Here is an 11,735-nt window from a genome sequence, read left to right as displayed (position 1 = left end):
CAAGGTGAGTGGAATAATTATACATGTGTGTATGTAATGTATTTACTTGTGCGAAATTCGATGTGGGTTTTAAGTTCGGGTATGCGATACCACAACGTGTTGGCATGGGATGAGGGTTTAAAGTTCGGGCGTTCGATACCTCATCTTCTTGTGTGGCATGTGATATGGGTTAATGTTCGGGTGTTCGATACCATATCATATGTATGTGTGCGGGCGTGAAGTGTGGGTTTAAATTTTGGGCGTCGATACCACATTTCACGTGACGGGTGGGTTTAAAGTTATGGCGTCGATACCACCCAAGGGACTAGTGATGCATACTAGTGGCATCTGCGTAGCTAACGGTTCATTCGCGAGAATCGTTCCCTTTGTGTTTTGGTTAACCATGGTTATGTGTTGTAGTGTAGCATATTATATTGTTTGAGTTATATGCTATTGTTTGTGGTAGCTTGCGTATTGGAGATTTAGTGTTATACCTTGCGATGGTATGCTAATTATATTGCTAGCGTGTATGCGATAATTGTGTAAGTGATTGCAAGTAAGTAGATTATATATGTATATGTGTAATTATTGCATTCACTAAGCTTTATGCTTACCCCTCTCGTTGTTAACCTTTTTACAGGTATTGTGTTATGAAGTTAGCTAGTTGTTAGACTAGACGCGTAGGAGCGCTTGGGCTCGATGGGGTAGCTTTTGGATATTTGGACGCGGATGGGGGATTTAGTAGTCCCCGGGATTATGCTCTTGGTATTGGGTTGGGTTATTGAGTCTTAACTCGTATTTGTGGTGTAAACACTTTTATTTAACGTTTTGTCGATGTAAAAATTGATTGGGTTGTTACAAATCGTTTTGGTATTGATTCGAAGTGTTTAATGTATTTTGAAATGAAATGGGGCTGATCAGGTCTGCTGGACGCCGTCCAGATTTGGTTGGACGCCGTCCAGTATAACGTGGGTTGGGTGAGTTCAGTCACAGAACATTTTAGTGTTACTGGACGCCATCCTGATTGTTGGACGATGTCCTGTCCTTTGTTACTGGACGCCGTCCAGAGGTCTAGACGCCGTCCAGATGGTCTGTTTAAAAAAAATCTAAGTCGGGTTTTTGATAAAACGAAGTTGGGTCGTTACAAGTGGTATCAGAGCATAGTCTAAGGCAATTAGGTGATCTTGGAATAGGTGCCTAGTCTTAGACTTATTGGCGAATATGCATTATTTGCGGGATTTATAGGAATACGGGTCGGATTGAAATTTATTAGTGCCTTAGAGTAGGTGACTAACTAGGACTTGTGTTTGTCCAAAGCGTGATTTTGAGGGGCCTTATTTCGTGTGTAAATTAGTGCCTTAGATAGCTAGTGCCTAATGTAAGTAAGCGAACTTGGACGTTGCTTTAGTGATAGTCACCTAGGTTGTAGGTTGACTTGTTGTTGCAGAGTACTTGTGTATAATTGTTATTATATTGTATATAGGTGCATATACAGGTATTTATTGGTGCGGTGTCCTAGAGACGAATCTATTGAAGAGATTCGCATGTTTGGCGGTTTGAGCGATCTAGTTCACGGTAAGAACTTTGGTCATTCGGGTACTAGGAGTTATCGCGTATTATTCTGCGTGAATGTCGCGTCAGTCCGGGTAAAGTACTTTGAGTGACCATGCGAAAATGGTAAGGTACGCAATTGTAATAGTGACTGATCACCATTATTACAACCGTGTATCTTGACACCAAGCATGACATGACGAGTACCGAGTGGAGAAAACGTGGCATGGTTGGGGTAGAATCTGGATGAGTTAGGAATCTTTTATTGGTTCCTAGGTTATAGTGGTCTCGGGTGATGTGCTTGTTGTCACATCGGATTCGTTGTAAGTCGGAAATTGTTACGGTGGATTCGGTTAGTTAAGTGAGTGAGCCAACTCACGAGTTCGGCGCGTACTTAGTCACCCTACGTAGTGGGTGCATTTTTGAGATCGTTATTGGTTTAGTTACCTATCGTAACTAGAATGACCAATTAGTGTGTAAGTGTGTACGACAAGGACTTGAATCCCGTAATGGGACGTAGCAAGTCTAATGATTGTAGAACTGGATTACACTCGGTAGAGTGTGTGGTTAGAGAATCGTGTTAGGATTCTAATTGTGAGTCACGTTGCAATTTGCGAACCGAGGAGTCTTCGGGTCGTTAAACTCATGGGAGTGGGACTCATATGACATTGGTGGCATTAGTGTGATGTGGATTATAGGGTAACATTCCTAACGGAATACCCCTATTGTTTTGGTTGTGTCGATATGTGGAAGGGTGTAAGACTTGGTGTTCCCGAGCATCTCCTTAGTGTTAGATGAAGGGCTTCATTAAGCTCTATCGTTTGGCCTTGTGGAGTTACGGGCAGTGTGTGATCGCTAGTAAATTTTCATAAGACAATAAACTGTAAGGTTGTCAGATGGGTATGACTTCGGATCATTATTGTGGAGTGATGGGCGATATCGGGTGTAGGGAACCCAAAGATCGAGTTTCTAAATCTAGATAGGTTGCGGTGGGAGTTTACATGAGACTGCGTCAGGTGCCTTCTTATACCTGCTGGTGTAATGTTCAACTCCGGTAATGGTGTGGTCACTTTGTGCTTAGGGTGTCCTTGAGATATCCTTGGAAGCAGCGGAGATTACAATAGTGATCGGCGGGTGATGGTAATTTGACGGTTGTGAAAGTCGAAGTTTAAGAGCATTGCGGTGAAAATTTCTTATGAAGTGTCGGATGAGTGAAGTTTGTTGCTCTTAAGTCTTAGACGGGTAAAGATGACCGGTGAACCAGTGATGGACTTAATGGTCGGTTAGGCCAAAGGTTATGATGAATTGTTGATATTGCGGTTGATGCAATTATTGTGTCGGATTGGTCACTCTTCTCCATGAGAGTGAGCAATTGTTGGTAAAGGTCCGTTGAGTGGAAGGTCGGGTGATCTCGACTGAGAAGCATGACTAATTAAGCAGAGTGGCCTATGCCTAGGCTTAGAGACGTGTGTATGACCTTGGTAGAATTCGCCTTGCGAACGACGAAGTACTGTTAATTGTGATTTGTGGTATGAAGGTGGGATTTCATCGCGTGTACGACGTCTCAAGTAATTTTTACATGTCGGATCGAAGAGCCTAAAGTGAATTTACAGTGATTTGGTGTTTATGACCAATGGTGAGAATGGTCAGGGGTGACGTGAAAATACAATTCCGAGGGATGTTATCATCTTGGTGGTGAGAATGGGGAGATAAATTCTAAGTGGGGGAGTTTTTACTACCGCCCGAGGGAACTCCAGTGGTGTTATGTATAGTGAAATGTCGGAGTGTACCGTGCTAAGCCTCAATAGGTATTCGGAATTCCTAACGAGGAAGAGTGACGGGTTGTTAATGTCGACTTAAGATCATGCATTACGATTGTGAGTTACAATTTCAGAATGTTATGTGTAGAGTTGTGATAATGGGATCGAATGAAGTGTAAGTCTTCTTATGCAAGGTGGTTGTGTTGTACTAAAGTGCGGTATGAGACCAAGTATGCAGTTTGGGGCCACGGAAGTGAGAAAATGAAGCTGTCATTGTGGGTGCTCTCGTAGTGAAAATCTGGGTTGTCGTGAAACTCGGATAGGATTATTGAATGGGAACGAGTTCGATATCGTGGTGAATATTGTATTTTCCCTGTCGGGAAATATGATCTTGGAAATTATCAGTGGATTATTCCACTTTACGGATGATTGTGAGGTGGGGAGTGTCGATTCTGATTGTCTCACATCGATACACGCGGATGTTGTTTGTTTGCGAGAGTGTGTTCCCTAGTGATGCGACCATTAGTTGCATTGAAATGTCGATACCATCCTTAACGGACGGTCTAGGTAGGAAGGTTCACCCGGCGTTGGTGAATATTTTTGTAGGTCGTGTGGCGAATTGCAAAATTTTGTCATGATAATTCGCCGTTGACGGGATTCTAGTATACGAATAGTCTTCATGCTAGTACTAGGAAGCCGTATTGTATGAGTGTGTTATAGGGTTTAGGAGAGAATCCCTGTGACGAAGTGTTGATGTTTCATCTAACTCGTGGTGTATTACTGTCATCCTGGATTAATCCAGTGACGGATGGTCGTGTGCGGGTCGATTGATGGGAAAGTGGTGCTCCTAAGTGATTATTTTGGGGTTACCGAAATTTCTTCGTTAAAGGAATGACCCAGTTGTGGAGCCGGAGGAAGTTGGTTCTCGGTCCAGAGAATGTTCACGAATGACCGGTTGAGTAGTACGTTTATGAACCGATGGAGTACGGAGTTTTAAGGAAGCATGAATCCTTCTCGATTGGGATTAATGTAAGACATGGTTCACGACGTGGTGGATTTAGTAGATCATGTTTGGGTGATATAGTTATGGATGTAGCTTGTTGCGAGTTGTAGCCGAGATTACTTGAAGGGATAATGGTGTTTTCCGTATTTTTTCCTAAGTGTGCATTCGGACGTTGAGTGTATGAGATACCGTTTGTTGCGGTAATGTGCACTAGTGATTATTAGCGTGTGGTGAAATATCCGAATTTAATGAAAATTTTGTGGAAACGTTTGGAGGTATGTCAGAGGACCTTTGAGTGTGGGTCCGGTTTGTTAAGTGACGGAGATCACAGGGACGTGATCCAGGCTAAATGGGGGAGAGTTGTAACATCCCGTTTTCAGTTACGCGTTATTTTAGACGTCATTCAAATTACGAGGCACGTAAGCGTATATTTGGACCCCAAATAAAGTTTGAGTTGATGTTCTAAAACCTTACCATTGGATAGTAAACTTCATTAAGTTTTCAACGATATTTGATTCATCGAAAACGGAGTTACGGTTTGAAAGTTACGACCAAAACAAAATGTTATTTCAGTCCTAGTGCATTTGGACGCCGTCCAAATGGCCTGACAGGCCAGCTGCGAAATTTTAAAGTTTTAAAATGAGGGTATTTGAGTCTTTTCACTTTGGGGTCAGTTTGGGATCATAAAAACTTATCTAGAACTCAATTGGAGCTCATTCTCACCCACACAAAACACTCCCATCTTATTTAGAGAGAGAGGGTGAGTTTTAGAGAGAGAAAGCTTCGATTGGAGAAGAAGAAGCTTGAATCAGGTGAAGGTTCGAGTGTTAAAGTTGTTCCTTGCGTTCTTAGCTACGTTTTGGTAGTGGTGGTAAGTCCTAACTCCGATTTTCTTTACTTTGATTTTGATAGAAGGTTAGGGTTTGAGCTAGTGATGGGTTATAAACCCCATTTCTCATGAAATTGGGGGTTTTGTTGTATGTATTGTGTATGTAAACCCGATTATTGTGGGTTTAGGGTTTGATGATGAAATTGACTAGATTTGTCATGGATTTGGGTGTTAATCACTAGGTTGTAAGTGTGTTGGTGATTTAGATGTTCATATGAACATGGCAGATCGTCAAAATGGGTGCTAACCTCGAATTGTTTTCGAACTAAGTTTTGAGTCAAGTTTTGACGAATCAAGTATGTAAATGCTTAATCCAAGTGTTAAATGGTGTTTTAGAAATAAATTCACTAGCCGTTAGTGATTTTGGGAGTTTTTGGGACTTATGTCAAAATGGGTTGACTTTGATTGGGTCAAAATTGATGATGACACTAATTTGGATTAAATGGGTGTTAAATGCTTTTGTTAAATTATGTTTTTGGATGTAATTACTCGCGAGAAGTAATTTTGGGTTAAAATGATATTTTAACATAAGTCAAACGTGGTCAAAAGCAATATGGATCAATGTTGCACGTATTGGAGTTTTGGTGTACATGACGTTTGAAATGATTGCTACCTAAATAGTAACTTAGTGTTAAGACCTAGGTTGGTCTAATTGGTGTCAAGTATAATTTGGTTAAATTGTACTTTGTTGAGTGGGTTTAAATTACCACCCGAAGTGGTAGTTGGTTTGTGTCCATTAGGTGTTAAATGGGCGGGTTTTGGTGAGCAAGGTGTAATCCCTCGATTAAGGGATGTTTGTGTCGGGTCCTCTTTTAGAGAATGGCTATTTATGTGTATATTGTACCTATGTGTGATATAGGTGGTTACTTGCTCGGATTTGAGGACGGAGATCATGTTGTACATGACTTGTGCGGGCATTCCAAGGTGAGTGGAATAATTATACATGTGCGTATGTAATGTATTTACTTGTGCGAAATGCGATGTGGGTTTTAAGTTCGGGTATGCGATACCATAACGTATTGGCATGGGATGAGGGTTTAAAGTTCATGCGTTCGATACCTCATCTTCATGTGTGGCATGTGATATGGGTTAAAGTTCGGGCGTTCGATACCATATCATATGTATGTGTGCGGGCGTGAAGTGTGGGTTTAAAGTTTGGGCGTCGATACCACATTTCACGTGACGGGTGGGTTTAAAGTTCGGGCGTCGATACCACCCAAGGGACTAGTGATGTATACTAGTGGCATCTGCGTGGCTAACGGTTCATTCGCGAGAATCGTTCCCTTTGTGTTTTGGTTAACCATGGTTATGTGTTGTAGTGTAGCATATTATATTGTTCGAGTTATATGCTATTGTTTGTACTAGCTTGCGTATTGGAGATTTAGCGTTATACCTTGCGATGGTATGCTAATTATATTGCTAGCGTATATGCGATAATTGTGTAAGTGATTGCAAGTAAGTAGATTATATATGTATATGTGTAATTATTGCATTCACTAAGCTGTATGCTTACCCCTCTCGTTGTTTACCTTTTTACAGGTATTGTGTTATGAAGCTAGCTAGTTGTTAGACTAGACACGTAGGAGTGCTTGGGCTCGATGGGGTAGCTTTTGGATATTTGGACGCGGATGGGGGATTTGGTAGTCCCCGGGATTATGCTCTTGGTATTGGGTTGGGTTATTGAGTCTTAACCCGTATTTGTGGTGTAAACACTTTTATTTAACGTTTTGTCGATGTAAAACTTGATTGGGTTGTTACAAATCGTTTTGGTATTGATTCGAAGTGTTTAATGTATTTTGAAATGAAATGGGGGTGATCAGGTCTGCTGGACGCCGTCCAGATTTGGTTGGACGCCGTCCAGTATAACGTAGGTTGGGTAAGTTCAGTCACAGAACATTTTAGTGTTACTGGACACCGTCCTGAGTGTTGGACGCTGTCCTGTCCTTTGTTACTGGACGCCGTCCAGAGGTCTGGACGGCGTCCAGATGGTCTGTTTAAAAAAAAAAAAAAATCTAAGTCGGGTTTTTGGTAAAACGAAGTTGGGTCGTTACACTTTCCAACAAAAAATAAACCCGCCGGTAGATCAAACATGTGGATAACACCATCAAGGCATCCGTGTGAGAGTGCAATCACACCCTTGATCTTCCACATAACCGCCTTTTCTTACACCATTGGAACACCGACCACATACGTGCGCACGTCTTTTGACAAACCCGATTTTCCTTCCCGAGCCAACTCCCATTGTACGGATGTATCATCAACCATGACTCTTAAGAAAACCTCTTGTTCATCTTCCTCGGTCGACCACAACAAAGTTGCCATTGGAGAAGATCTATCCGAAGTACCGAAAGCTCTAGTGTACCCAATTCGACCCGAATTTTCACTAGCTTCAACTTCCTTTGAGCTCCCACTCAAACAAGTTCCCTCAATAATTTCGAAAAGCATTAGCATGCTAGGACTTTTAACATCCACAAAATCACCTAGTCATTCCTCCTTAGGAACTTCAACCATATACATGGTTCCCCTTTTAAACCCACGAGCAACCACATAATCTCCCTTAAACACTACCCACTTTTGATCTCCAAATAGGACATGACAATTATCGTCATCCAATTGCCCAACCGAAATCAACCGACTCTTGAGCTTTGGAACGAACCACACATTCCTCAAGATCCAAGCATAATTCAAGTGTCTAACCACGAGATCACCAATACCCTTAATTTCAAGTGTACTCCCATTCGCAACTCGAACCTTACCGGAGTATTCCTTGAAGTTCACCATCTCGTTCATGAATGGGGTAACATGATACGAGGCACCCGAATCTAAAACCCAAGATTCGTCAAGAACCACTTTTTGGCACATCAACGCATCTTCAATCACCACAGTCGATACGCTCCCACCCGACTTAAGACTCGGGTACTTTGACTTGTGACCAACTTGTTGACAATTTCAACACACCACGTTCTTGCTCCTTGACGGACTTCTTGACCTAGCTCTTCCCCGACCAACACTTAGAACCGAACCCGAACTTCCATTTGAATCTTTTCTACGAATACCTTCGCTAAGAATCAAATCCCGAATTCCTTCAAAAGTTAACTTAGTAGTTCCGGATGAACCATAACCACCGTAACCGTACCGGCCCAACTCTCGGGCAATGAAGATAGCAAAAACAACGCCTCAAGCTCATCATCGAATTTAATATTCACCGACTTCAAACGAGTTAAAATCGAATTAAATTCGTTAACATGATCCACCGCTGAGGAACCCTCCATCATCCTAGCGTTCACCAATTGCCGAATCAAGAAAACTTTATTCAAACCCTCCATCATACATGTTAGATAAAGCCACAAGTACACCCGCCATTGTGGATTCACCCACGATGTTGTAAGCAACGTTCTTGGCCATAGAAAGTCGAACAACCCCTAGGGCTTGCCTATCCAACAACTCCCACTCGCCATGAGTCATCTCTTTCTGTTTAACACCCTTCAACGGTTGGTAAAGCTTCTTTTAATAGAGCATATCTTCGATTTGCATCTTTCAAAAGCTAAAATCATTCCCATCAAACTTATCAATCTTCACATCACTCTTTTCCGCCATTGTTCTCGTGAAACCGAACTGAAGCTCTGATACCACTTGTTAGGAATGAAGTACGTGAGCCCTAACAAGACTTGATAACCCTAGGTTACCAAACCCACTTACAATAAACGAAAATAATTGATATATATGAAGAAACTAGCAAAAACGATAAAGACAAGAGAATTTAACGAGGTTATATGTAATCACGAATGATTACTTTAATCCCCGGCCACCAAAGAGAGTTCTTTTATTGATAGATTTCGTGGATACATGTATGGGTTACAATAAGATGCTTAAATAGGCAAAACTCAACAAGGAAATAGCTTTGGGCACAAGAAAACACGCTTTTGGAAACTTCCTCGTCGGGTCGAAGCCGCGCCGCGCCCAGAATGGGCCGCGCCGCGCCTCCGAGGCAAAATCGAAAACAACCTTTTTCTTCAACCTTGAACCTCGTCCATGTACTAGGCCGCGTCGCGCCAAGGCTAGACGTGGCGCACCTTATAGCTACAACGAATTCTTCATTTTCTTGTTTAACTCGATTCGCACTCCAACAAATTTTGGCTTCGTCTCTGCTTGGTAGACCGAATATTTTTTAACTTTGATGTATGCGGCTTATTCGGACATGGTGCGTCACCGTTTCCTAAACTTTTCCTCACTACCACAAGATTTGAACATGTGACTTCTCGCAATAAACTTTGACCCCAAGTATTGGACTATCTTGAGATTGTTATTTGACTTATAATATATTATATATTATATATTATACTTATTATAACTTATAAAGGGGTTAAACATGTTAAATTAAAGAAAGCTAACTTTTTTTTTTTTTTTTTTTTTTTTTTTTTTTTTGAAAGGCTAAAGAAAGCTAACTTAAGAAATAGGTTACTCGCTTGACCTTTATAAAGTTTAATCATTGCGTTTGCATCCTGATTATGGAGTATTTACTTTTAGAGATGATAAAGTTGGTCTATGAAGACTTCTATATTCAGCTACTAAACAACACCTATTATTATGATCCACCACCAAACTTGTGAAGTACTTCTTTGACAATTTATTAAAAGGCACAATTCTTGTTCAAATGAGGTTCTAATTACCAAGAATTTGTATTATTTTGGAAAGAAGATTCAGAAACATGTTTATTGCAATTATGGGCTACTCAGTGGTATTACTAGCTATGGGAATTGCTCCTTTTGTACTAATTCATGTATGTATAATTGGGAGGACATTTGGAATCATTAGTGGAAGAATTTTGCTGCAAGAAAATGATGACGTGGCGATAAGCAGAAACGGGAGCATGACACGAGAAGATATCAAGAAACTTCCAACTTACGATTTCAACTTGGAAGAACGTAATAAATCGTTTGAAATGAGGATAATTAAGTGTGTGGTGTGTTTAAAGAGGTTAAAAATAGGAGAAAGGTGCAAGCTTTTGCCAGATTGTAATCATAGTTTTCATGGTGAGTGCATAGATTCATGGTTGATCAAGACTCGTGTTTGTCCGATTTGTAGAACTTTTGTTAATGTGGGAAGAAGTAAAAGTTGAGATAAAAATTTGAAGGTTTTCATTTTATTAATCTGTGATGGTTCTTGTTATCATTCCTTAATTTCTTTATGCATAAATTGATAGTTTGGTGTTAACTAGTACGAACTGGCCCGCGCGATGCGGCAGCATCTTTCGGCTTGCGTATTCATATTTAACGTAGCGTTACAGCATTAAAACCACTTTGTTACGGGCGTGTTTGGATACACGTGGTTAATACCTAGTATACCTAATGGCCGCCACGTTTTTAACGCTGGGAATATTGCGTAAAAAAGGGGACGGAACCATCGATATGATGTGGTTAGATTGAGTTGTTTATCATGCGTGCATATATGTATGAAAGATAACCTGTTATATTTAACATTTTTTTAAAAAAACGTCTGTTTTGCGTATAGTTAGTTGCGTTATGTTCGTAAAATTATTTCGAGTTGAACGGTGACGTCGGAGAAATTTAACTCGTGGCGAGCGAGAAGATACGGGTCGTTAAAAATTTGGGTGGAGTTTGTTTTAGTTTTTTAGTAAACAATAATGTTACATGTTGTATCTCTTTTTTGGGGGTGGATGTGTATGTTTGATAGTTTTTGAAGGGGCTGATTTGTTTTTTTGTTTGGTGTCGTTTTAGATTAGTTGAAACGATTAAAATATGGAGCTCTTTTAGTATTATAGGTAAATAATTTAAGGTTCATGTATTAGATAATAACTAGAAAAGTAACCGATCGCGCGTTGCGGCGCTTATATTTGGTTAGACGTTGGTTCTTATTTGTAATGAAAAATGAGTATTACACAACATATATGAAAATGTCTATGTAGTTAACAAAAGTGCTATTACATAGAAGGTGGAAGCAAGCCTAATATGGTGGTGTTATGCATTAGTAGTTCCATTTAGATCAACTCCCCTTTTTTAGTCTTGGAATAGCGCCCTCTTCAAGAAGACCGAAGTCAGAGTCCATGTAAACACCAATTATCTAGGAAACAATTACACTCGATGGGACCTATATAACATACATATTACAATAGATTCCCAGAAATAACGAAAAACAAAAAAGATACCATATGTAAATTCAATATACAAAATGTGTAGGGCGAAGTACCTGTAATGTGAATGTTGCGACTAAATTGCTAGCGCAAACGATCCAGTTTCAAGAAGGCCGAAGTCAAGATCGATGTTAACACCAATTATACAGGAAACAATTGGCGTGATGGTCGTTGATGTTAGTTAACTGACAAAAAAAACTGCATTAGACATGTATATAACACTCATGGGACACACATATTTATTATTCAACAACAAATGAATAATTCAAAAGCAACCTACACAAAATATGTCAAATATTTTTGGAGTACGTATAGTCAAAACTGGATAAGATATAGTATATAAGTACACAAATATATAACTTCAAATAATCAAATGTCAATCATTCTTAGACTATCTACAAA

General features: G+C 40.3%; 1 protein-coding gene across 1 annotated transcript; it reads left to right on the top strand.

The window, feature by feature from the left end:
• The first annotated feature begins 9,905 nt into the window (after positions 1-9,905).
• Positions 9,906-10,301, top strand: LOC139889272 (putative RING-H2 finger protein ATL61). The gene has a single exon (XM_071872232.1). The coding sequence runs from the start codon at positions 9,906-9,908 to the stop codon at positions 10,299-10,301; it is 396 nt and encodes a 131-aa protein (XP_071728333.1).
• The last annotated feature ends 1,434 nt before the right edge of the window (positions 10,302-11,735 follow it).

The sequence above is a fragment of the Rutidosis leptorrhynchoides genome, chromosome 2 (genome assembly GCF_046630445.1).
Source record: "Rutidosis leptorrhynchoides isolate AG116_Rl617_1_P2 chromosome 2, CSIRO_AGI_Rlap_v1, whole genome shotgun sequence".
Lineage (NCBI taxonomy): Eukaryota > Viridiplantae > Streptophyta > Magnoliopsida > Asterales > Asteraceae > Rutidosis > Rutidosis leptorrhynchoides.
This window is presented reverse-complemented; position numbering and strand designations above follow the sequence as displayed.